At 37.1% G+C, this 27,245-nt stretch overlaps 1 protein-coding gene across 2 annotated transcripts; it reads left to right on the top strand.

Annotated features, from left to right (window-relative positions):
• Positions 1–2,658: 2,658 nt before the first annotated feature.
• On the top strand, positions 2,659–27,035 carry LOC103710411 (myosin-9). 2 transcript variants are annotated; one of them, XM_008796109.4, is made up of 18 exons: positions 2,659–3,049; positions 4,202–4,417; positions 8,411–8,506; positions 10,004–10,056; positions 12,593–12,689; positions 14,009–14,082; positions 15,009–15,129; positions 17,377–17,487; positions 18,701–18,777; positions 22,185–22,251; positions 22,338–22,403; positions 23,260–23,367; positions 23,515–23,645; positions 23,866–23,932; positions 24,074–24,141; positions 24,237–24,330; positions 26,192–26,262; positions 26,414–27,035. In XM_008796109.4, the coding sequence occupies exons 1-18, from the start codon at positions 2,900–2,902 to the stop codon at positions 26,823–26,825; spliced, it is 2,079 nt and encodes a 692-aa protein (XP_008794331.2). In that variant the 5' UTR covers positions 2,659–2,899; the 3' UTR covers positions 26,826–27,035. The 2 variants fall into 2 exon arrangements, with proteins under 2 accessions (XP_008794331.2, XP_026661982.2); XM_026806181.2 differs by lacking the exon at positions 2,659–3,049 and having other exon boundaries at positions 9,979–10,056.
• Positions 27,036–27,245: the final 210 nt, after the last annotated feature.

Here is a 27,245-nt window from a genome sequence, read left to right as displayed (position 1 = left end):
TCTGAGAACCTTGTTATGTTTTTGAAATCCAATAGCTTTAATCTTGATCACAACCCTTTGTTTATGCAAGTAGAATATCGGAAGCTCAGCTCGAGAACATGATAATAATTGCTGTGTGCATGCATGTGCTTTAATAGTCGTGAGATTGTGAGTTACAACGTAATATTACTGCATGGGGAACTTTGTGGGAAGGAAGTTAACCTCCGATTCCATGAGTTCGATACTGGGCCTGAGCATGGGCCTCGCCGCCTGGGTCATTCTATTATAGAGCTTCAAGAGGCATCACTCGAGTTAAGCCCATGGGCTTGCCTGCACCACCCTAGTTGCCATAATAAATCCCAGCCATGATGAAATACTTCACCTGTCTAGGTGACGAAAGCAAGTACCAATTCTTGTTCTGGTTTCTGAAAGAACGAAGAGTGCCCATCTCTGCTCAGATACTGCAAGCCCATTATGGGTGACTGGTTTGTTTTGGCCTGATTTGATGTAAGCTTCATCAGTTTTCCAATCTATCCCCTTGCTATCTTTGTAGCTGTTCTCTGCTCCACACCCAATGTTCACCCAGCCATCTGTGGCTAAAAGCATTATATAATTAATGTGAGGAGGGGCTTATATAGAAGTGGAGGCTAGGCTTATCCTAGCCTTCAATGGAATTCGTGGTGGAGGAGGACTCTTCTTCCTTCACCGAGTTCTACCAGAGCTCTGTTCTATTTTTGATTTAAAATAAGCCTTTGGGTTGCACAGGGCCGCGCCAACAGGCCGGCCCAGTAAGGCTGGGCTACGTATATTTTCTTTGAGTTTAGTCTTTCACTAGTATGGCATTTATATTAGTTCTGATATGATGTAATCTTCTAGCTTCAGTTTGAGATGGAGTGGGGTTACCATCTTCAGAATTTCAATCACTCGAATGGCTATTAGAAGGTTTCGACAAAAGTTGCGCAGCAAACTAAAAACAACATGGTGGACAAGGATCATGTGCCAACTCAAATATTCTGTATTAGCTTTTTTTTTTTTATGCTGAAATGAAAGTATCATACACAACGTGTACGGATACAGCCAAGAAAGTCAAAAAGTAGTATATCACGGAGAGCACTGAGCACCTCCGCCTCTCCCACCCATAGGTGATCTCTTGGTTGGCGACAAAGGAAGCCACCCAGTCCGCAGCCCCATTCGCCTCCTTGAACATATGTTTCGCCTGGATAACCATCCCATCACACAACATGGCCGGATGTCTCTCAACAGTGGGTGATGATCACCGACCCTACCTGATGCTTGCAGAATATTAGGGTTTTTGCTTTTAAGAAAGACTATTGATGCTTGGTATTAGTTGTATTGCGGCTGTAGCAGCAGCGGAAGAAGGTTGGTGGACATCTCAATGTCCTGAAAATTATATAAAAACTGCTTGCATTTTAAACTACAAGAAGCTTTGGCTGCAGAAACAACGAGGATTGGTAGAGGAATGGAGGCATGGTGCATGCTGGATTGCAGCCCCGGATAGTGGAATATAAGTTTCTCCCGCGTGCCATGGATCCTGCTCTTGGGCGAACGCAAGCCAGCATTCGGTGCACTGGTTTGCTCTGTAATCCGGCAGATCAACTCTATGCAAGTGCTTAGAAGATTGCAATCTAAAACTGCCATTAATGTAGGAGGCAAGTTGATTCTTTGGCAGGGTTTTGGTCAGCGTCCATAGAGTGATTCATTTATCAGGGTTAGCAGTTGCTGGTGTTTGATTTTTAAGCCCCATGATTACACTAAAAAAGAGATCGATGTGGTGCTGCAAGCTTGGAAGTCTGAAAAGATTATTATACTACACTTTTGCAAGCATAAAAGTGCTAGAAATGTGGTGACGATGCTACTAGGAAGCAACACTGCATTCATATGCCTCGGCATTGCATTGATGTGTATAAATTAGCAACAAACTTCTCTGTCGTATATATAATATAGTTTTAGATAGTATTACTTTTTCCCATGGTTATTCTTTTTATAATGACATAATAAGGACTTTTGGCCTTTGTCTATGACGGCCTCATGACTAGCTGATAATTGCAAATTTGGTGCTCATTAGTTTTCTAGCGGATCCCTCAGGTGAATGAAGTGTTGATACATAGAGCTACGCAGTTATGAGATGCAACTAAAAATAGATTATTTAGAAAGGAAAAATTTGGTGGCATTGTGTCCCTCAACCTATCTAGGAACCTGGGGTACATATTGACATGTTGTTACATCTGAGCAAGTAGGAGGATGCAGGATATGACATCAATGCTTTTATTTAGAAGCGCAAATGGGTCGGATTGAGTCATGAGTGATTCCGTCTTGTTCAGATTCTAATTTTAAACCTAGACACAACCTAATAGAAGATCGGATCGGGTCGGATCAGGTATACCGCTATAATTTTTGATCCAACGGGTCATTTCATTTGGATCGGGCTCATGTATAAAATTTTTTGGACCTTCTAATTTGTCAGATAAGAAAGAGCTTAGGCCTGGGCCCACAAGGCCCATTATCCATTGTGGCTTCCTATCAGGGTGGTGGGCCGGTGCGCGGGAGGGGAGCATCATCATCACATGATAATCGATCCAGGATTGAATAGGCGATTATGTTAACCCGCGGAGCAGCGTAAGCGGGCCGCAAGAGCCTGGCCTGGACTGCCGGTGCAATGTCCTTCTCTCCAGCGGCACCCACTGGTTATATCTAGACTCCCGGATTCCACGGCGGGTCTCCCTCCCTCACCGCCATGCGGGCCCGCTGACTCCTTCTCCCTCGTCTCCCCCAATCCCCCCACCCCCACGCAATCCCTTCTCTTCTATTCCCCTCTCTCGGTCTCTTTTCCTCACCTTTCCCTGCTCTCCTCCTCTTCTTCGTCTTTATCTGAACCCTAGGTTACGGATTCTGCTCGTCAATGTCGTGGCTGAGATCGGCTGTCAACAAAGCCGTCGAGGTCGGCGGAAAGAACAACCTCACCCGCACCGTCAAGAACTATGCCGACACCGTCGTCCACCACGCCGGCCAGGCTGTCGTCGGCGGCGCCAAGATTATCCAAGACCGCATGGTAATCTCCTTTCCAACTCCTTCTTCTCCTATTTTATTCCCGAGTGGACCAAGAATTCAATGATTCTTGATTCTGACGATGGAAAAAAAAGGGGAATTTGATGGTTCTTGAAACGATGAATTGCGTGAGCGCCGAAGAACTGGCAATCAGGGTGCACAAAGGGGAAAAAACAAACGATCCTGTTAAATCTTCTTTATTCTTTCTGTCTTAGCCACGGTTCTGGCTTGTGGTTTAATCTTTGTTCTTGGATGGACTTTTCCTGTCCTTTTGCAACAAATCTCCACTTTGGTTTAGAAAATTTGGGTCTTGTAAGTAATCAAGATAGAAGGAATATTCTTGATATAAAGGAATGTTAGGACTTAAGAGGCTAAGAGTGACAAGAAGATGGTGCCAGGAGCCGGAGTTAGATTCGAGACTTCAGAGCAGTTGTGGGGCCTAGATGAATTATTCTGTTCTTTAAGGCTTAAGTTTTGCTTCAAAAAACCTTGTTTTATGATTGCTGAGTGGGCTTTGACGGGTAGCCTGCATGCATAGATTAGATCACATGCTTTACCAGAAAATAAGCTTTGGAAATATACCAATAATCTTTGGAAGTTTGGTCCTACTAGAGAGTTCTTGGATGCACTTTCTTGTTGCTGCTTAGAGCCATAGTTTTCTTCCACTTCTTGTAAGTTTTTTCCCCCTCACTTGGCAGGAGTTTTAGATTTCAGAATCTATGTAAACATACCAAATAACCTGTGAAAATCGGTCAGCCTTTTCATTAGTTTAAGCTAGGCTCCAAGTGTATTGTTTATGCTTTATTAGCAGAAGTCTATGTCAAGCTTTCAAATGCCAGAATCTGTCACTTAACTCCATCTTTAAACAAACATATAAAAAAGGCACGTATGCAATGGCAAGCATGCTGCTTTGACATCCTAAGTTTCATGTCCATTTGCCTTAAAAAGTGTTAATAAAGTGTTCAGTGCCGTGTCTTCTGTACCAGAGTTCTGTACTGGAATTATATGAAAGACAATCATTTCTCCCAAGCCATTCACAAGAATAGGCAAATATAGGGAAGATATCAAAATGTCAATTTCATATTACACTCTTATTATGTTTTAGATTTTCAGAACCCATGTGTATTGGCTCATGTAACTTTCATATTTTTTTAAGGGAATGCGGAATTACAAAAGCTTCAAGCATACTGTGAAAAGATTGGAAGAAGTTGCGGTAACTTGCAGAGGAGAAGAGAGAGTCCAGCTATTAAGGAGATGGTTGGTCGCACTCAAAGAAATTGAGAGATTATCTGGAGGTTCAGTGGATGATAAGACTCCTGAGCAGCCTACATCATCCGACGAGCCCAATTTGTCTCCTAGAAATGCTTCTTCGGTGAGTATATCAATTGCTTTTTGGTTGGCATTTCATGTTCTGATTTTCTATCATGTCAAATAAATAAGGTAACCTCTTGTTTTATTGGTTTGACTGTTCTTAAAGAAGGTTTGCTTGCTAGACTTTATATCTGTTGATTTTTAACTTACTTGCTCGCTGTCAAAAAAGCAAGAAATTTTCTGTGAATGCATCACTATTTCTGGTAAGACCGAACCTGATGATGAAAATTTATGACTGTAGTTAGCTGTATAGTTAAATTTTCTAATTTGCACTAGATGAATGTCAAACTAGATATTCCGTTTGTCTCAGTTGTTAGAATGACTAATAATGTTTGTGGTAAAACAAGTAGTCTTTTATATATCTGTAAAATGTCACTATATGGTGTAATAGATGCAATATGTTGAGAGTGCTTATAATGTTAAAGAAAGTTCAAAGAACATATCCAAACATGCTCACCATATGATTTCCCTAGGATGTATTCATGAAAACATTGGTCTAAATTTCCTTAGACCAGGTAACTTGTGTGGATCACCCACAAAAATAAAACCAATGAAATATGGTAAATATATTGGAAAAAAAGGAAAAAGGCAAACTAAAAAGGATTTCCTTTGTGTTTTCATATGTATCACTCATATTTTTCATTTGTTATTTTCAGTTTTGATGTGATCATTTTCCACGATATTGTATTCATATTTCTTCAAATTGCAATGATGCTATTGACAATCTAGAATTCAAGACAAACTGACCTTTCTTGAAGGGAAAACATGACTGCCTAAATCTTGGTAGTGGCAAGTGAATCTACAGAGCCTGACATTCAATGTATCTTGTTTGTGATGCACAGCAATGTCATGCCATGCAATTTAGCTGATAAATAGTGGTAAGTTATAATTTGTTGAAAGACTGAAGAATTAATTAATGAGAAAATTAAAAGAAAATAAGGGAAGTAGTTGAATTCAATTTAATATTTCTCTACCTTTTTTTAGCCTTCTAATAACAAGGGCACAACCCTCTCTTTCCAGAAGTTGTCTTGGTGGGAAATCAAAACTATCCCATATCATGACAATGTGAAGGTGTGAGAGATATAAAAAGTTTCAAGTTTTGATTGGCCATAGGTTGATCCATAAGCCAATGTTATCAATATGGGAGCAGGATTTAGGTTAGATTCAACTAGCATATCGTTATTTATAATTGTTGTTAGCTTGGCCATTAGAATGCTAGGTGTAGGATGGGCAAGTTTGAACATGTATTCAATGTGATAAGATGAGGTGAGATGATGTAGTTGGATTCACTCTCTTAACGTGCTTGGTGAAGAATGTGATTGCTGACTAATATGGTAAATTTTCTTTGCATGCTGTGGATAGTTGAAATCACCATTTTTTGAAAATTTTGATGGAAGAATATCTTTTGGTGCAGTTGGATTCAATCTTAAATGATGGGGCAAATCTTAATTTTGATGTTGACTTTGTGGGGCCCTTGCAATCATGGAATGGTGCTTGCAAATGCCAGTTAGGATGTTTGGCTAGTATTTTCTAGCTGTTAGGAGGAAAGCTATATGAAACAAAGGCCCGTGTCTCAAATGAGGGGCATTGCTTTTTAGTCATGATTCAATACTGCATCTTAACCTCATTGCTGAGGGTTATTTCAAGAACATCATCCATTTGGGTGTTGGGAAGTAATGCATATTGGAGGTTCCTACTCTTAGGGGCATTTGGTATGGGGTGATCATCCCAAGATTAAGGATGATGTGGGTGAAGGTGATGAGATCACCATGTTTCATTGCACCACAAAGATCCTACATAGCAGTGATCTCAAATCACCCCCACTTTTAAAATCACCGCTCAACTAGTGATGGGATACCCATCCTTGAGGTCGGAAATCCAAGATCACCCCAGAGCAGTGATTTTGGGCTGAAATTTGAGGACAAAAATACTCCTTGATCTAATAAAAAAATTGGTATATAAATATACTATTAATATATTATATCAATATTATATATCATATGATATGATATTAATATTATATATTATATTCATGATATATATATTTATTATTGTCATATTATTATTCAATGTTAATTTTAAATTATAGTATAAATATATTATTGTAATTTACATTTATATAATAAAATTATTTAATATATTACTTCTATTTGCCTTCTTTTCTAACCACAATAAATATTAATATTAAAAAATAATATATTATAAGTACAAATAAAAATATTAATTCTATAATAATTATTAATATATCTTTATAGGATTAATAATTTATAGGAGTAATAAATATATTTTATGGAATATATTAATATTTTATTATAATATATTTGATATGATTAATAAATATATTTTTGTGGAATATATCAGGGATAGTATTGGTATTATATGGTTAGTAATCTTATATTCCCATGGAATGCCAAATATGTTACTTAAAATTTTTATTTACTGGAACATAGCATACCAAACGTGGTGATCTTAGATTATTGGGATGAGATTGCCCTAGGACAAAGATCACCAGTGATCTAAAATCACCTTGGAGATCTCATTTGGGTCACCAAACGCCACCTTAGGGCTTGTTTGGCATATCATTTTGTTTTTTTCATTTTTGTTTCTTTGGAAATTACTGAAATATCACATGGAGATTGATTTTGAAGGCAGCATTTGGCAAAACTTCCCTCTTTTTTGTTTTCACTTTTTTTTGGGGGGGTGGGTGGGTGGGAGGGGGAGCCATTAGCCTTTTCCTCCAAAAGCACTCGAGATTTTACAAACAATTTGAACAAACAAAAAAGGCTTCATCATACATGTTGCTTAGTCTAATTCACTTTTCTTCTTGGTTTTTAAGAACAAAAAGATAAAACAAGAGCAATACCATATGGGCCCCTTGTAATTATATTTAGATATTGCATTTAGGCTGGATGATTTAACTGACATGATGCTAACATATGACAAATACTTGGCTGAAAAATGTAATGAAGTTGGATTATTTGTATGCAAGAACATCTTTTTTCCTTCTGCATCATGGTATGTGTTTGACCTCATGCAGAAAGGTTAACTTCTGTGCCTGCGTCCTTAACTGGTAACTATGCATGCACAGTTGATATTGGATAAAATTAGTAGCAATAATTATTATGTACTGCATCTTATTCTTGTTCAACAATTACACAATGCATAAGTGAATAACTAGAAAACTCTCCTTTGAGCTTTATTTCAAACTGCATCATTTTTATTTTTTGTTAAACTTTCTAAAAAATTGTTTCCTACATGTGCATACATTTCTGGTGTTTCATCTTGGATCTGAAGAAAACAGTGGTATTTGACACTTTGCTGGTTGGAGCTGTGAATTCAGCAAAGCTCATTTTCTTCTCTTAAGTTTCAATACTTTCACCAGAAGTTTTCGACATTGATTTGACCTTGGCTATTTCAATATTTAGACACTAATTGGAACATATTTATCTGGAATGCAATTTTCATCTTTTCATTATTAATGTATATAATTTGTTATTTTCATTTTCCTCCTCCCTTATTTTTTTTGGAGTTTACAATATCCTCCTGTTCCCTTTCTTCATGTATTTTGCAATTCGTGCCTTGTGCATGTAATGTGTTATTGTCCAGCTTGACACACAAACTTGATGTGATCTGTAAGATCCTTTTGTCAATGATGCATTCACTTCCCTAATTCTCTTGTTTCTTAATGTGGATAATTTATATCTGTTGAAAAAAATGTCTAGAGTTATGCATTATATCAATAACGTACTGTAAGTTTATATGTAGAAATAATATAGTGAAGCATGAATACAACCTTCATAAACTATGTGTCTTCTTTTCTGTCTCCTCTCCTAATATTGATAGATTAAATTAACATTTTTTATTAGATTTGATCTAATATGAAAAGTTTACTGAATGTTGAATGAAAGTTGTTGCTCTTAGCATTTGTTGGTTTAGGATAACTATTTTGATGTTTCAAAGTTGCTTGCTTGTTGCTTTGTTTTGTTATGAACAGATTTTGTTTTTTGATTCTGATATGTGGGGCGAGCCCATGAATTTCCGTGACGTGTTTCTTCATAGTCAAGCTCTTGAAGGCATCACATTGTCCATGGTGAGTTTTTCCACATTTTCTTTTTTATGTTGAGTTTAATTCTTAGTCGAATGTAAAAAATAGGTTTATGGGATGCATATTTTTTCTGTCTCCAAAATCAATTAAAAGGGATGTTTCAGATAGCTATGTACGCTTATGAGAAAACTCATAGATTGGCTGTATATCTGTTAGTTGTTTGTAGTATGGACTTTTGGGTGCATCATTTTACTTCTTATCTTATGACCACTGTACGTTATCTTTCAAGTTAGACAACATATGCGATCTTTTAAATTACTTTCTTCATGAGTGGGACAAAAGATATGATCTTTAGAATTCAACATTTGTATTGATATGGTGGAATTGGAGTTTACTTGACATTTTTTTTGTAGTTGTTCTTTCCTATCAATCTAGCTGACAAATGGATGCATGAAAACTGGAGCTCAATCTGGGCAACGCATGGGCATTCAAAATTACTTGCGGACCTTCTGTTAAAATGAGTGGCAGAACATCACCAAGTCGGTTGGCTAGAAGAAAGTGGTTCCTGTCAACCAATCTGTCATAGCTGGATTTTTCTCCGTCAAGAGAGTTGAAATCTACCGTAAAGTCCTTATCATTTTTGTGTGTGATGAGAGAGGTATTGCCATAGCTTAAGGTGTTCTGCTGTGCTCAGGATGGTCGGGTGCATGCTTTAGTTCCCATCAACTATTTCAATGTTGTAATCCTACATAAAAGAAAGGGTTCTCTAGAGATCAGGATTAAAGATGAGAGGAGGAAAGGCAGTTGGGCACAAGTGGCAAGATTGGGTACATTTGTTGTGAGTGTAGGATTTTCTAGATTTTCATAGTCCCCAACTAAAAAAACAGAATCGATCCAATTTAATCTTCTAAACTGATTAAATTTGGACTTATAATTCTTCTGTCTCTGATGAAGTAGCCTGAGACCGAGTATTAAGATTTTTTTTTTTAAAAAAAAACACTAGGAAACTTTAAGATGATAATTTGGGAATTCTCCTTATTAAATTCTAGTCTGGTCAATGCGGACAGGACACCTGCAGTAGCAATTGCACCTGGAGGTTTAGGGTTATTTGGAGATTCAGTAATTAAAATAGTAGATGGTTTTTCGAGTTGAGCATGGTAAAATGGACAAGTCCTGATAAGTCTTGCTTTATCTTTGTCAGATCCATTTCTTGCACTCATTTTTTCTTCAATCATCTATTTATCACATAATTGAGCTACTTGCATCATTTACTTTATAACCTAAAGCTGTCTTGTTGGCCATGGCATTTTCAAACTTCAAATGCTCCGTTTACCTTGATCATATGGACTAAGTCATGCTAGTGGCTTATCATAATCAATTGTCTGCTTAGTGGAAATAATGTTTTTCAGTATATTCTGAAGCGACGACCTTTAGTTGCTCTGATCTAAGTTTCACATTTTTTCTGATTGCATTTTATGTTGGGGATTGTTCTTTCTGATCATGGAAGTTAACCGCAGGTTAACTCTCTTTTCTATGACTCAGATTCTGGAAGCTCCGAATGAGGAAGAAGTTTCTTTGCTCTTGGAAATTTTTGGGTGAGTCTACCTACTGTATTAGTTTTCTTAATATGCTATGATTAACATTATGCTTATACTCAGTGTTTGTCGTACCGCCTTAAATTGCCTGATTTGAGGTATACCATACCGTACCAGATTAGAATAAGTACTAAAACACTATTCGGGTTGGTACAAGCCTCATGCTGGCCTATACCGAGGCGAATTGAGGTGCGCACCAATCTGTACCGCCCAACTGTTGTAAAAAGTGAGAAAAATGGCTCGAGAGCTATCTTGGTTGGAGGGCATTCCATATTGTACTGATACATACTATACCGAATCAGTAATGTGCCGGTACCATACCTGGTATTGAGATTGCAGACCTTACTTATTATTTCTATTCTATATAAGTTAGATTAATATTTTTTGGCAACCGATATGGTCCGAATGTTGTGTTGGTTAACAATGTCATGATAATGGTGTGTCGATTTATGCACAAGTAGATTCGCTGACTACACATTGTTAAAATTATGCTGTTAGAATGAGAAATCTGTTTATTATTTATATTTTGAACATGATATAGAAAATGCAGATAAAAAGAACTTAATATAACAATTGATTCCTATATATAATATATATGTGGCACTTGGTGTTCAGGGTTTTGATTGCATACTGAGAAGTGAACACTTGGAATTGTGAATTTAAATAACCTCTGGTCCTCTTCAAGCTATCATGCACTATAGCCATCACTTATAATGTAATTCGAGAAGCCTATCTCTGAAGCTCCAATGTGCAAAGCTAAATTTATGACTTTGAATAGCAAGAATTAGGTGGAGTCATGCTTACAATTGATGTCACTTTGGCTGCACCACAAACACTCTTGAGATCTGGATTCGTAATATAAAGTATTCATGGAACTTGACCCTTTCTTTTCCTGTCTTCTTTGTTTGAATGACCTTGTTTTAGTTGTTTTCTACTACTCTTAAAACTTTAGAAGCATTTTATATTCACATCTACTAAAATATTTCGCATCCCTGTTAGTTTTGTTTGAGACCAGTGGCCATAAATAAGGTTTTCTTTCTCCTCTCTTAAACTATGGTAACTTATTTCTTTCTAATATATGTATAAGTTATCTATCCCTTCCCCCTTCCCTTGAAAATATGGAAAGAAGAAAAACAAGCTGTTTTATACAGGGTCTAGGGAGTGTTAGATGTACGCAGCCTTACTGCTATATGTAGAGAGACCGTTTCCATGTTTTGAACCTATGAATCCATTCACGAGGCTGTTTTACAGTATAATAATTATTTTTACCGATTTATGATGTATGTAGTAGGAACTTTATCACTTGTCCTTCTATGCATTATTTCCTTTGGTAATGAACAAAATGACAATTCATAATATTTGTTGTCTCCTATGGTTCAGATTACTCTATTGTGCATTATGTATAGGTTAGAACTGGGTCAAGCTAGGTCTAGTTCTCATGCTGCCTAGGCCTGCACAGAAAAAAAATTGAGCTTTGGGCCATGTCAGGGATCGAAAAAGTTTTCTAGGCTCTAGCCTTAAGCTGACCTCGCCTGAAGCACATGAGCCCAACCCGGTGAGATCGACCTGGTTGAGATCTATCGGTTGAAAGGCTTGGCCCAGCCCAAATCCCAAGCACTAACGCCCTTTATCAAAGAAAAATGAAGTGGCCTCCATTGCCTACTCCTGCGTCTTCTGTCCTCTAGCCTCTTTCCCACTAGGTTCGTGCAAATGAGAGAGCGGGGAGGAGGGAGGCGAGAGGTTGAGAGAGAGAGAGAGAGAGAGCACAAGGAAGAGGGGAGAGAGATCGAGAGAGAGGCCAAGGGAAGAGAGAGATGGGGAGATTGATAGGGGTTAGGAGATGGGCTAGGTCAGGTTGGGCCCTATAGTTGGACTTCGGGCCTAGCTTGAACCAGGTCTATTTTTTATTTGGGCTTTGTACCCAAGCCCAAACTCGACCTGAACCTCTTAGGCTCAGGTCCAGAACTGGACCCGAAGCCTGCTAGGCTTGATAGACATTGAGTCAGGCCGAGTCATTTCCAATCCTAATTATGTATGGATCTTGGGAGGTAGTGTCTATTTGTTAGTTTTATTTTTTGTCTTTGCCATTCGGTGTTGTATCCTTTTCTCATTTTCTGAATGTGAAAATGACAGGACTAAAATTTTCTTTATGATATGTGCTCTATCTACGTTGTTTTAATTAGTTTATTCCATAATGTTTGTATCTTATTTTCGAATTTTCCTCACATCTTCAGATGAAGATTGATGCTAATATGTAGCCTCTGCTATTTCTGAAAATAATGTAGTTGTACCAGCATAGTCATTTTTTAATCATTTTATTACAGAAGTTAAGTGAAACTTAGAGGCTACCTTCTGAAGTTTATTACTTCACTGAGGTTTGGCGGGTGACTTAACCATTCTGTGGTTTGGAGGATCCCTAAATATTCCAACTGTTAGCCAAAAGTTGTCCAAAACTGCAGACACTGCATTTTCTTTTATGTCTGTTATGTTGGTTTGATGATTTTGTATCTAAGTTTTTTCGGTTGATTACTTGCAGACTCTGTTTTACAGGAGGGAAGGAAGTCCATAATGCAATTATGAGTAGTATACAGGATCTAGCAAAAGCATTCTCAAGTTACCAAGATGAAGTATTGGTATATCTCTTACCCAATTATTTCCTTTTTATCTTTCATGTATGTATATATGTGTTTATGTATGTACAAATGTATGTATACATGTAGTTATGTACGTATGTGGGTATGTATTTTCGTACATATGTAGGTACCTTGCGTACACATGTAGGTACATATGTATGTATGTACCTGTGTATGTATGTGTATACATATGTGCCTACGTACATATGTATGTAGGTGTGTGTGTGTGTGTATATATATGTATATATATATTTACCTATATACCTATGTACATGCATCTTGCGTACCTAATACCTACATACCTATGTATGTGTATACTACATACCTAATAAAAGCATTCTCAAGTTACCAAGATGAAGTATTGGTTTATCTCTTACCCAATTATTTCCTTTTTATCTTTCATGTATGTATATATGCGTGTATGTATGTACGAATGTATGTATGTAGTTATGTACGTATATGGGTATTTTTTACGTACGTATATAGGTACCATGTATGTACGTACATGTGTAGGTATATATGTATGGATGTACTTGTGTATGTATTTGTGTATGTATGTACCTATGTACATATGTATGTAGGCATATATATATACACACACACACACACACACACCTATACACGTGTATACTACAGACCTAATACCTATGTACGTAGGTACTATATCCCTAATACCTATGTATGTATGTACCTTGTATGCAACTATGTAGGTAGTACATATGTACGTACACACTTGGTACCTAGGTACATTTATGTACATTCCTAGGTACGTACATATGTATGCATGCATGTATGTATGTATAGATTTTGCGTCATTTAAAATCCTCTTCATGCATCAATTATCATATGAAACCATAGTTGCTAGTTTGTGGTACTAATACAAAAGTACCTTCTGCTGACATCTTGAAATAAATATAGTTAATATTTGTTCGAGAGGTTTTGCATCATTCCAAATCCTCTTACTTTGTCTTTTAGTGTCTGTACCATTATGAGTTACAGCTAAACCATGATCCTTTGTCTTTTAGTGTCTGTACAAGCAAGTATGATTGTCAAATAGCTGCCTAGTCTCACGTGAGAACTTGACTTGTTTTGCAGTGATGGTTTTACGTTTAGTCCTTCATTTAATGCTATTGGTTTTAGTGACCTTTAGTTATGATGTCTTCATCTTCACAGGGATGATTTGACAAATATTGATTTTCTTTTGTGTTTGCTTCTAGAGATATTGTACAAGATGATACATTGCTTTAAAGTGGACAATTTTGTAAGCATCTCCATAGTGGTATAAATGTATGTTTCTTGTGATGTGATTATTGTTTCAGGTAAAACGAGAAGAGTTGCTTCAGTTTGCTCAAGGTGCTATTTCAGGACTTAAAGTAAATGCTGAGCAATCAAGGTCCTCAAATAAACTTTGTTTTATGGTTCCTTTATGTTTTTTCTCTGAGCAAAAGCAGGTGGCCATCCACTTGTTTCATTTCTGTGGTGTGAAGGAAGCAAAAATCCAAGATCCGTAAGAACAGGATCTATGGTTAGACGCCTGGTGCTTTAGTCTGATAATGCCCTAGTTTGTACTTTTGTCCAGAATTGCAGTCATTGGTTGTTACCTTAACTTGTAGAGGCTGTATTTCATCTTTTTATCTTTCTTTCCAGTTTTCTGTACATTTGCTGAAGAAAATCACTATGAGGTTGATGTTCGGAAATCCGACTAACAGAGTTGATATATATATATATATATATATATATATATATATATATATATATATATATATATATATATGTTGTTATTTACATGCTATTCTTTGAGTTTGTGATGTCGCATTATTATACATTTGGATATTGTTCATTGTTAAGCATGACTACTCAGTAGTGAAAATTATTGGAGAATGTGTTGATCTTTTAGATTTTGATATAGTTATACCTTTTGAGGTGATCTTGTGACATAAGCAAAGTATGATTTAATCATGGATAATGTATAGCTGGAAAGGTATTGATAATCCATACTATTTTGAAGATTTTGTATTGATTATATGATTTTTCTCACTAGTTTTTGTCTGTTATATTTTCTTCAAATTTCCTCGCCAGTATATCAAACTAGATGCAAAATAGTTGCTTTTCATAATATGGGAATATATCAAGAACTAGGGGCGGGGAAAAGAAATGATTGTAGGAGTATATATGATCCATTGCACAAATTACATGATTCTAGCTGTTATCACTATATTATGTGCATTCCTTTTAATCATTTTTTTCTAGATTAGAAAGTCTGGAAACTTTGTTGTCTTGATAGGATAGATTGACTGAGCCACATATTTTTGATTGCAGACTAGATGCTGAAGTCTCAATTCTACGGAAAAGGATAGACAAAGCGGAAGCATTGCAAGCCCTGTCAGTTGAGGATCATGATAGCGCATCATCTGAAAAGACTCCTCTTCCTACTGTGGAGGTATGCCTAATGTAAAAAGTTCTCTCTTTCTATTTTATTTTTTTGGCTGAAGAGGAATTTCTACTCAAGGAAGGCGGTATCGTCCTGGATCACTTGGTTTGGGTTGTATCGAGCCTACCGGGGTGGACCGACATAGTTTCGCCTCTTAGTTCGAGAAAACAGTGAGGAGGGGGAGAGAGGCCGAGAGAGGGAGAGAAGGCTTTCGACCCCCTCTCCTCTGGCTGCTGCATAACAGGGGCGGATCCCTTCAATCATTGCTGACTTCACTTAAAAAAATTTCAAAAAAAGGGGGGCCAAAGCTCCTATTTCGTTTCGAAACAGGGCCTTTGCTCCTGTTACACAGTGGCTGAAGGAGACAAAACAAGGGCTCTGCCTCTGTTATGCAGCGGCTAGAGGAGAGGGGGTTCGAAAGCCCTCTCCCTTCCTCCCTCCCCCTCTCCCTCCCTCTATCCTCTCTCTCTCTCTCGCCCCCTCTCTTTCCTTCTGTCTCTCTCCTTCCCTCTTCAACTCCCTTTTGTCACCTTCCCTCTCTGGCTCCCTTTTGTCGGCACGCCGCGAGTCGGCATGGCATAATATTGCACCACACATACCGCCAGGCAACCGATATAGGTCCTGGTACCAGTTCCGCCAACTTTCTTTTTAGTGGTTTGGAACGTTGATGGAATGCTTGCAAATCAGCATGAAAAATTATGGAACAGGAAATGAATTTATTTTTTCTTGAACTACCATTTTTGTAATGGTCATGTCCTTTTAGGATGTAGGTTATTTGCTTTTCAGTTATAATGCTTATAACATAATTAAACATCATATATTTTTGCATGTTTTTTTTTCCTGATATCTAGTCTACCTCCTATTTATGAAATGGATGGGAGAATTAAAAGCATCATTACTATGTTTTATTCATGCATGAATTTATATAAATTTATTTGAAATACAATTGTATAATAACTCAGATTTATTTAGATAGATGTCCACACCTCCCTTTTGCATCCACCATGCTTTCATTTTTTAATTTTATTAAAAGTTCTCAAGTCATGCTATATGGATCGGTTTTAAATATAAAATATTAAGATGATCCCACATAGTACATTTCTTGAGGGACTAGTACATGATGAAAAATCATGTGACATGCTTACATCATTCCCTCTGCACTTTATGAGCACCCTTGAGTCCAAATTTCATTTTTCTTAACACCCTGCCACTTCTGTTTGGTCACACCCATCGGCCTTTCCAATCATGCACGATTTGCAAACTTCTGATCACTACTTTTGTTATCAGTCTTAATGAGTTTGCTTATGCGACTCTGCCATAATGTTCCAGAGTATAGTAATTATGTGCAGTTTATACTTCCATGAGAAGCTTCCACGGAAGTTTCAAGTTTCTCATAGTGGCAAATGAATAATCGTATGCCATGTTTTCATGATACCCACTGTGGTATTGTCTGCCAATAAAATATTTGTTCGCTTATTTGATGACTGATTCTGCAGTATCAATTTCTTTTTCTAGATATATATTTTGTCATGATGTTTACAGGTTCTTTTTGCCCGATACTTTTATGGATTAGTTGCTAAATTAAATTGTTTATCAATGAAGCACAAATTAACACTGTTAAGTTTTGCTGTTGATGAAATTATGTAAGTTGTAATGCGGGCTATTGCAACAATAAGGAATATTCACTTTGATAATAATAATCAACCCAAGTGATAAGAATGTTTTATGGTATGGGTTACTCAACTTGCAAAGGAAGTGGATGCCAATAAGATTAGTATTCTTAGTTGATGATGTTGAGGCGCCTGTATAGCAAGTTCGCAAGGACATGGCCAAACATCGGTGAAATGGGCTTGAAAGAGCATAATAGCTGCCTTTTAACTTGATTCAGTCATTTAGTTTAGGAAAATTATCAGGATCAGGATATTACTTTTATTGGGACAAATGACTTACTAGGATTAGCAAAGCTGGTCTCAGATATTTGAAGCAAGCTTTGCTGGACTTGGGGCTTAGTCAGTGGCAAACATTTGCTTAATTCTATTGAGAGTTTAAGTTGTAAATAATGTTTCTACTAGAGGTGTGATTCCACTCTTGATTGTTTAAAACATCAAATTAATTCAAATTAACCATGCCTTTTTGTGTCCTATATTTATTGCTGTGTTAATCCATTACCTTCTTACTTTATCTTGACTGTTGCCAATAAATTGCTTGGATTTTTTATGAACCATTCATGTTCAAGTTTCTGATTTGATTTTGTAGGCTCTAAAAGCAGCACTGGCAGAAGTTCGCCTATGCTTTAGACTGGAAGCGCTCTTACTAAAGAAGAAATCCATAAACAATGGGGACTCACTAGAAATTCATTCTCAAAAGGCATGCTCATGGTTTCTGTTTTCATGTTTGATCATTGAAAATTGAATTATGGAAAACTATGTACTTTTTGTGTTGATGCTATTTTCCAATATTTAGGCCATGTAGTATAATGTGCTTTTGTCTTTCAGTTTGGCAACCTAGATGTATGCAATAATGGTGTATGGAATCTGTTAAACAGGGGAAAAAAACACTTTTCAAGAACCTTATATCACAGTGATAGTTATGTCCCAAAATTCTCCTGATTTCACTAGCTTTACCTTGCATAGTTATGTATTGTGATCCTTTCTACAGGGTCCTTCCACCTGTATATTTTAAGGGTGGGAAGGCTAATTCTCCATTTCTTTCACCACCTTTTAAAATAAAAATTGGCAACATAGGTTTCTTCGGAAACTAGGATTTTAGTTAAAATTTTGGCACCTTTGTATTCTGCCTCTTTTAGTTCCATGCAAACGATTCTTACAATGCTGTTTGGGCTTTATTTAACCTTTGATCATCTAGATATTTCATATTTGTGCCTTGTACTGAAAGCGGCATTACAGGGGTACTTGGAATGAGTGCATGTGTTCAGAGCATCAACCTCCAAAAAAACATGACAAAGGGACATTTTCTTGCAATAAAATGAACAAATATATACTTTTATGAGTTTGCCATGACGTAAGCAAGATATTCATTTATGTGTGCCCTACCATGTCCGGGAGCCTAAAAGCCCTGGTACTTTGAAATTTAAAATATTAAATGTTCAAGTGGCAGTTGCTATAAAATGCTTTAACTGTCATTAGGTACATTGATGCTGAAGATGACTGTCATATCATAATAAATGATCATTTATTTTGTAGTAACTGTTCTTGTGATAGATGCGTAACATATTCAGCTGCACGATAAGTGTTGGAAACTTTCTTTATGTTTGAGGATGCACATTCTCCTTTCTCTTGCAATTTATCTTTTTTTTTGGGTGCAATTTATCTTTGACTTTCACATGTAAAAACTTTCTTCTTGAAAACTCTTCCTACATTTTTTTTTGATTTTATGAATCTTCTTTTGTTTATTTCATGCGAATTAGTCATAATATTTTGTTCTTGAATCTATCATCACAAAGACTAGATCGTATTATCATCGCAAAGATTAGATCTGTATTCTTTAATTGCATATTCCAATTAGCGAGATACACTTTCTAATTTCCTTTTCCAATATTATCTGTGTAAACAAATGACAGGTTGATAAGTTGAAGGTTCTAGAAGAATCACTTGCCAACTCTTGCTCCAAGGCAGAAAAACGAATACTAGATCAAAGGTCGTAAGTAGTTCTTTTATTCTTTTCATTATCCTTTTGTGATCTATTAATTGAATTATAAGCTTGCATTCTCTTGGATGTTATCTGTACCATTATTTCTTGATGGATACTTCATGGATAACATTAATATGATAAATTTACTTTCTCATGCATGGGAGAGTATGTTGAGGATTCAGTCAAGGTCAAAATTCCATTTTGAACTTTGATATTACACATATGATGTAGTCTTAACTAATGAATCTCAGATAATATTTCAGAAATAGTTGTACCGAGAGAAAGTACATGGCTTGGAACTTCATATGACATTTCTGTGTAGTCAAGGATGCAACTATAATTGGGGAACAAAAGCCTTGCTAAATGGATTTTCTTAAGTATCATGGTTTCATTATCTGAAGGATGTACCGAGATGTTCCAATCAGCAACTACATATGGTGAATGATGGGGGGTTGTGTGGGCAATCATCAAATAACATTGCTTTGCTGAGTAGCATGAGATCGGATACGCGAGATTTATCCTGCATTTCTAAGGCTATTAACATGCCAAATCCAGTAAGTTCTGTCACAGGAATCTATCCAGAAGAGGAAATGGTCTGCTGCTCTGCAAGATGGAAATTTGTGTTCAGGAACCTATGATTTTGGTCTCCATTGTGTGGTGATAAACAAATAAGCAGCGAGACTCATCTTTGGTAGTATTTGTCATTGATGCAAGCTAAGGAAGGCAGTACCGACCCGAACCTCTCGGTTCGTAGTATACAGAGCTATACAGGAGGCGGACTTAGTCCACCCCTCAGTTCAAGAAATCAGCGAGAGGGGGAGAGGAAGAGAGAGAGGCCGAGCGAGGGAGAGAGGGCTTTCGAGTCCCCTCACCTCTGGCCACTGCATAACAGGGGCTCTGCCCCTGTTTCGTTCTGGAAAAAAGAAGGGAGAGGATGTTCGAAAGCCCTCCTATCTCTCTCCCTCTCCCTCCCCCTCACCCCTTCTCCCTCTCCCTTCCTTCCTTCCTCTCTCTCTCTCTCTCTCTTCCTATCTTTCCTTCTCTCTCCCCTTCCCTCTGTGGCTCCCCTTTGTTGGTAGGCCACAAATCGGTACGACACGGTACTAGCAACTGATACGGGTTCCACCGATCTTGATGCAAGCTAGTTCTCAAGTGAAAGCTGTATGTTGATAAAACCCACCTATAATTGACAGTTTCATCAGGAAGTAGTAACAACAAAAGAGAAATTGGTGTATGAGAGAGAAGGCAGCAGTTCCCACTAAAGGGCTGTTCTCGGGAGATCTGTAAACTAGACCAAGATGATATAGATAATATTGATGGTTATTGTTAGCTGCAGCCTGCTGGAAGTTGTGGTGAGAAACAAAGAAGTTATAAAAAAACTTTTCATATGGATGGTTTACAGAACGGGATTGCTAAATTGATGAGAAGAATCATATTGTCATGGATGACTCATGTTATTCCTCAGTTATGTTTTTGTTGGAATAGCCTAGCAGACTTTGTTTTCCTGTTCGCTTTGTTTTTATTGTTTTTTTTTTGTTGTATGCATTTCTTGTACCTCTTGCATGTCCTTTCATATCTGTATGATTTTTATCCTTTGATCATGTATTTTTCAGAATATGTTTTCTTTAGAATTTTACTTGAAATAAGGAACCCCCAAAAGGAAATATTAACGAAACCATGTGTATAGATCTTAGTTACCTGAAGTGGAAGCAGATCTCTCTCTCAAAAAAAGGTGTAAGTAAATGCTTAGGAAGTGGGTGCAGGGACCGAGTTTTCATAAAGATTCTGAAGTGGGTTCAGCACTCTAACTAGAAGTTTTCTGTTATTAAGTTATACAACACGAATTACACTAAATGATTACGAGGTATTAATATCTAATAGGATTCGCGTATGACCCAATATGATTTTGTCATCGAAGTTTAAATCCAAAATTGGATCCATATCCAACAAAGATATGTAGTTACTAGCAACAGCACCAAGTTATTGGGTGCTAATTCACCCTTCGCCTTTTTTTTTCTCCGAAGTGTATATACCTTGAAGTTTTTATGCCTTATCACCATTATTTTGCAACTTTTTTTCCGAAAATTTAAAAAGGTACATTTCCTCCTAAACGATAGTCTGTTTCTTTCTTCTCATAATTTGTAGGTATTCAATCTTTTTTTTTTGTCGCTCATTATGTGTCGGAAGGGACTGATAACCAACAAATGCTGAAAACTGACTCTCTTGAAATCCTATGTCATATCCCAGTGAAGGGGAAAGTAATCTGCTATTCTTAATTCATGCAAACCAAGCACATTGTCAGTGAGAGAGAGCTCCTTCTTGCACTCGAGCCAAAATTACATTCTTGGTTGAGAGGCGAACCTAGTGACTGCTTGAACTCTAGGCAGTGAAGTATCATCTGTTCTCCGGCAGTCATCTTCACTCTAAGACACCTATAACCTATCTGTCATAAATGAGACATGCTGAGTGCATTCCAAAGTCACAACTTTCCAGAGATAATGACAAACAAAGCAGATATGGAGTGGCCTAAATATTTAACAATGTTGAAGTTATTTTCTTCTCTCTTGTGGTGAACTTCTTGCAGCTAGACCAAGCAAATTGATGGGAGCATTTTATCTTTCATTCACCATACTATGCACACGTGATCAGAATGATTCTTTATCAAACTACCATGTATTGCATTGTATATTGCATACTGGAGAACAGGTGCAAAATTAAATTAGTTATTAATCTTAGCACCCAGCCATAAGATTAAAATGCTTGTTTGTTATTTCCTCCTGTTGCATATTTCAAATGAAATAATTTTTCCCCCTTCTAGGTGGTAAGCTACCCCATAACTTATTGTAACCAAATGCCCAAGTACTTAAAAGAAATATCTATGAAAAATGTATGGGCTGAGAAATCAAGATGATTATCAAGGATGGGACTGCTGGTCTGTGCTGACTCTGTCTTGCCATGTGAGGCAGCGCTGACACTAAGCATGCATATATGCCACGATACCTTACATATCACAGGCTATCAATCCATTCTGGTCAGCATAGCATCCTTCTTATTCTTATTATACCTGAAATGGTCACATGCAGACATTGTATGATATTCTACCTGTACTTCACCATGTCAGTCACCACCATGTATATGGGGGCAGGGGTAATTGACATGGGAGATAAACAGATGTCAATGATCTAGCATTTGTATGGCTGTTTCAGTAAAAATTTCTAATTGTTCATCAAGGAGGTGCTTTGTGTATCATAGGCATTTCAAATATGTTATGCTCACCTTCTCTGACCTATTTGTTTCCAAAAACTCTTGAATTTTACCAATCATTGTTGCTCTTTGAAAATTCTGTAATTGCCATACCTTCCTATGTAAACAAATTACGAATTCACTAATGCTTTCATCTATATTTAAAGCAGGCATCAGAAAGAGGAGGCTCTCAACTTTCGTGTGGCCAAAGCCAATGAAGTTAGTGAGATGGAGAAGGTAAATCGCTGGCAGGATAGTCAAGTCAAGACTTTGTTACATGTGAATCTGCTAGTATCATTAATAACTTTTGTCATTGAAATCAGGAATTGGTCACTGAGATTGCTGGTCTGGAGAAGCAAAGAGATGAGCTAGAGGCTGCATTGAAGAAAGTATTGAACCCCAACAACACCTCCCCCCCCCCCCCCCCCCAACCCAAACACACACAAAAAAAAAATAAAAAAAGAAAAAACTGATGGAAAAAGATCATGTTCTCACTTTTTGAAAGATTTTAATTTTCTATGCTCCTGAGGTTCTTCTTAGATTTTTATTTTACCTTTTGGATGTGCTTTAGTTGCAAGCTTGCAACCGACGCAATACTGCATATGTAGGTTACTAGATCAATCATAATTGTTTTGCGCCATAAATTGTTAAAGGTGAGAATCCTGGGCAGTGTTCATGCTTTGATCTTACTAATACAAGTTATACCAAGTAGGAGATTAAATATGAGGCATTCAAAGTGACAGCACTACAAACTTCCTTCTCCTTTGCAATTTTAGATTTGCTTATTGTCTGATAATATGCAACGCTTCCTCTTATTCTTTGATGTATATTATGGAATCATCTCTCCTACAATTTCAGGTTATATTTTAATTATATATGTGGCTTGTTATTGGTTAATATGGGTCAAAAATTGGATCATTTTTTTCCCTAGTGTATGATCACCTTCTAGTTCTTCAATATTCTCATGTGGGTCTCGTTTATTTTTTAAGAAGGATCAGAAAAGCAACATGTAACACCAACATTCTTATCTTGAGGGAGCTGTGTGCAATTATGAATGTGTATAGTAAGAACACGAGGAGCAACTTTGATATTTATATACTTATGGTCTTGCAACTTTAATAGTGAAGTCTAATTACTCAAATTAATTTTTATGGAGCTAGATCTGAATGCAGTTTATAATTCTACTGATGTATATCAGAAATTTCATCTATTGTTTTGTGGTTTAAACTGAATTATGCAATGCAGGTTAATATTTCTTTGTCGGCTGCTGTTGCACGCCTTAACAAGACCAGGGAGGAGAGAGACCAGTTTGATGAAGCAAGCAATCAGATTGTTGTACATTTGAAAGCCAAGGTTTCAGACCCCTCTCTGATCTCAGTTCTTTTCTCAGCATAGAAATATCTGGGAAGAATAATGTTGAATCATATCATTTTAAAGATCTGAGGAATCTTCAAATAGCTCTGAGATTTGCCGGTCCCTTAATAGTTCTATAAATTACAGGAGGATGAGCTTTCAAGATCTGTTGCTTCGTGCAAAGTGGAATCTGATATTGTCCATACATGGATCAATTTCTTGGAGGATACCTGGCGGCTCCAGTCCTTTTATGCTGAACTGAAGGAGAAGCAGACCAAGTATGTAGTTCTGTTTATAGGCCCATAACTATTTACCTGTTCAACCATTTTGAGTGCTTTCTGTTTTTTTTTTCTTTCTTTCTGGGCAAAACTCATTAAAGTGCTTTGTACCATGGAAAGAGAGAGGATTATCATGATCCAGATTTTTTATTTAGTTTCATGCTTGATTGCTGGTGAATCTTCAAAAATTGATATATCTTTTCATGAATCTTTCCTAAAGTGATGAGTTGGAGAAATATGGAAACTGTTTTTTGAAGTTGATCAAGTATCACCTTTCTGCATGCAAGGTATTTCTCTTGCCACTTGTTTACCTTGAATTTTTCAAATATACATATATGCATGGAAGGTCATCCCTTCACGCCACTGCTGATCTAATTCTCTTTTTGTCATTATTATTTTTGTTGGCTGTACTCTTTTTTCTGACATAGGAAGAACTGAGGCCTTCTATAAATCGTATTAGGACATTTGTGGATAACCTGAAAAGATTCAACGAAAGGTAGTACGATTATCTATTTGTCATTTAGGATTTTTTTGAAGTAAATTTTTTAACTTCTCCATTGCTTAAGTGCTTCTTTCATATATTTTTGCAAGTCCGGAGATGACTGAGAGCATAGATAGCGACATATCTAAAGAATCTAACCCACGGAAATTTCTGGAAGAGGAATATTTGGAAGTTGAGACAAAGGTATGCATCTATATCTGCTTTCATATGTTAGAAAATATAAAACAATGGTTGTTGAATGCGTATGAAATTTGTACCTAAAACATTTCATGCTGAAATTTGTGCTTGATTACAGGCAATTGTAGTGCCAAAGCTTTATTTTTGTTGTCAAAATGTAGTCATACTAATATAATATTATGTAGCAGGCTGTGTAGCTTCACATTAGGCCTTCTGCAGTTTTCTAGACCTGATTATTGAGTCAAACTTGGTTAATTGTGTCAATTGGATATGGGTGTGAGATGTCCATCAGCATTTCTTCCTTTCTGTCCATCTCTTCTATCTTTTGAAAATAAATTAATTACCAGCCAAATGATCATGAGAGAGAGATTGACAGAAAAAAATGTTATAGCTGCAAACTATGGTTTCTCTCAATGGAATATGGAATGGTTTAGAGATGCTTGATTGAAGACGTGTGTGGAATAGGATGGCAGTTTTACTCACAGTTAATAGAACCGGACATCCACCTGGCCAAGGGACTGGGTCGCTGGTCTGATCACCTAGTCAACAACCAGTTGGAGTGTGTTTATGTGTGTATTACCAAAATGATTGCAGACAGAGTTGATATTGTATGAAAAAAATACTAGTTGGTAACATTTTAAAATTTGAAATATTAAAAGTTTGAATGAATTTCTCTCACGATTATTCATAAATTGTTCCAAGTTGTGCATAACACATTTGCCATTCATATCTTTAAATATCGCAAATTACGAAAACTAGTAAATAAGGATGATTGGTGTCACACAAATTGTGTCTGAAAGAGATTGATATATGCATAGCACAACACACAAGACAGAAATAGTTACAAAACAATGAGTAGTCATTTGTGTAACTGGTCATCCATCAATCTTACGAAATAATGGGAAAAAATATTCATATTAAATAAAAGAAAATCATCAAAGACCATATAGATAATAGATGTAGGGAGGGTGAAAGGATGCGAAGGGATGCTTCTCTCTCTCTCCGTCTGTTTGTGTGTTTTTTTTTTTTTTGGGGGGGGGGGGGGGGGTGGTTGGGGGGTTTGCTATGGCTAGGCATGGGAGAGGGTGAAAGGGTGCTTATGCGGGAATCGTGCTATGACTGTAAGGCCACAAAGGGGAGGGAAGGGGAGAGAGAGGATGGGGATACTATTGGAGCGTGGGGAGCAGAAATTTGGCTGGTGAAGACGGAGGGTGCTTGGAGCCCCTATCTTGTGGCCATCAGAACTGGTAGTCGTCGTTGTCAGAGCCTGAGAGGAGATGAATGGAACTATAGAATGCTAGAGAGAAGGATGAGGGGTCAAGGTAATAGGATTAACTTCTAGTTTTTTTTTTTTTTTAAATATTATTCCATCAATTTACTAAATTGTCCAAAAGTTTTGAGCTTAACAAGGTCTGCAATCAAGGGCAGAAATGTCTTTCTTGTGCAGTTGAAGAACTAGATAAAAACCTGCTGAGTCACTTGGGTTTAGTCGCTCCAATTACATATTGGTTCTTCTAGGGGAATCAGACCCACCAGAAGTCCAGTTCAGGGGTTTTCCAATCTAATTGGCTGGACTGGTTTTATTCTCATAACACTGGTTTTTAAGCATGGAGGCAGTTGCGAGGGCTAGATTTTGGAAGCAGGTGCAGTACCCAAAGATTTTGATAAGTTTTCAAGATTTAGACTTTACATGTAGATTGTCTGCCATGTAAAATTTTGATCAAAGTGTATCTTAAGTATAGAAACTTAGAAATGGATGTGTTTGTACCATTTCTTTGGCTATTTTAAGGATCTTGATGAAGTTGCTGACAACTAGTTTGTTTTTGTTGATGTTGAATATTGCCATTCTCATGGCTTATTTTCTCAGATTATAGCGGCCTTCAGTGTGGTTGATCACATGAAGGAGCTGCTTTATGCTGAACAAGGGAACACATCGAGGTATTGCTTTCCAACATCTAAGCTTTCCCTCCTTTGTTACGACCATGGCATTATTCTTAGGAATCTTAGCATTACATGTGGCTCATACCTGTTGTCATAAGTTCATTCTTTTTCCTGAACATTGTGGAAATCATGGTCATTGTGTATGCAGGAAAGATGATCCTGAGGCCAAAGAATTATTTGATTTTGTTGAGAAAATGAGAGCAGAATTTGAATCCATTGAGAGGCCAATACTAGAGATTGAGACTCCTAAAGAAACGTTGACACCATCTGAAGAGAGATCACAAAAAGGTCCATCTGATGATACTACACAATCTAATTCATCTAAATCCAAAGGGGTTGAGTCTCCCAAATCAACCTCTAATTCTAAATCCAAAGGGGTTGAATCTCCCAAGTCACCGCAAGCGGCAGCTGAACGCATGGATCCAGAATCAGAACTGGCAAAACTGGAGCTAGAATTTGGAAAAGTCAGCAAAGACTATTCAACTGATGAGATTGGTGGCTGGGAGTTTGATGAGCTTGAACAGGAACTCAGGTCAGGTATTTCAGAATCCAAAAAATAGACTTGAATTTGTATTCTCTGAAATAACAGCCATGGAGGAGCCACTCTATATACGACAGTGAATTGTTATGTAGTATGCTCTGTGAAACATGAATTGTAAATTTACCTTTTGGGTATATATTCTTTTTTCAACACAATCTGTATCTATCTGGATAATCTAGATACTGCAACTGTGTTTTTTCACCATTCGCAGTTGCACTCTATACTCGCATTTTTTTTGTAAGCATTCTGCTGACCATACCTTTAGTAGGTGCGTATGTAAATAATGGGTGTCAAATTACTGTTGAGTTTCATTGAAGGATTTCTGGCCTAGAGGCGATGATCCCAGGTGGTGATGCCAAAATCCAGTTGTCTCTAGTTGTGTGGAATACTGATCCAAAATGTATCTCGTGTGGAATACAATCATAGTCCACCAGATTTA

This window comes from Phoenix dactylifera, chromosome 3 (genome assembly GCF_009389715.1).
Source record: "Phoenix dactylifera cultivar Barhee BC4 chromosome 3, palm_55x_up_171113_PBpolish2nd_filt_p, whole genome shotgun sequence".
Lineage (NCBI taxonomy): Eukaryota > Viridiplantae > Streptophyta > Magnoliopsida > Arecales > Arecaceae > Phoenix > Phoenix dactylifera.
Note: the sequence above shows the minus strand (reverse complement) of the source record. Positions and strands in the feature narration are given on the sequence as shown.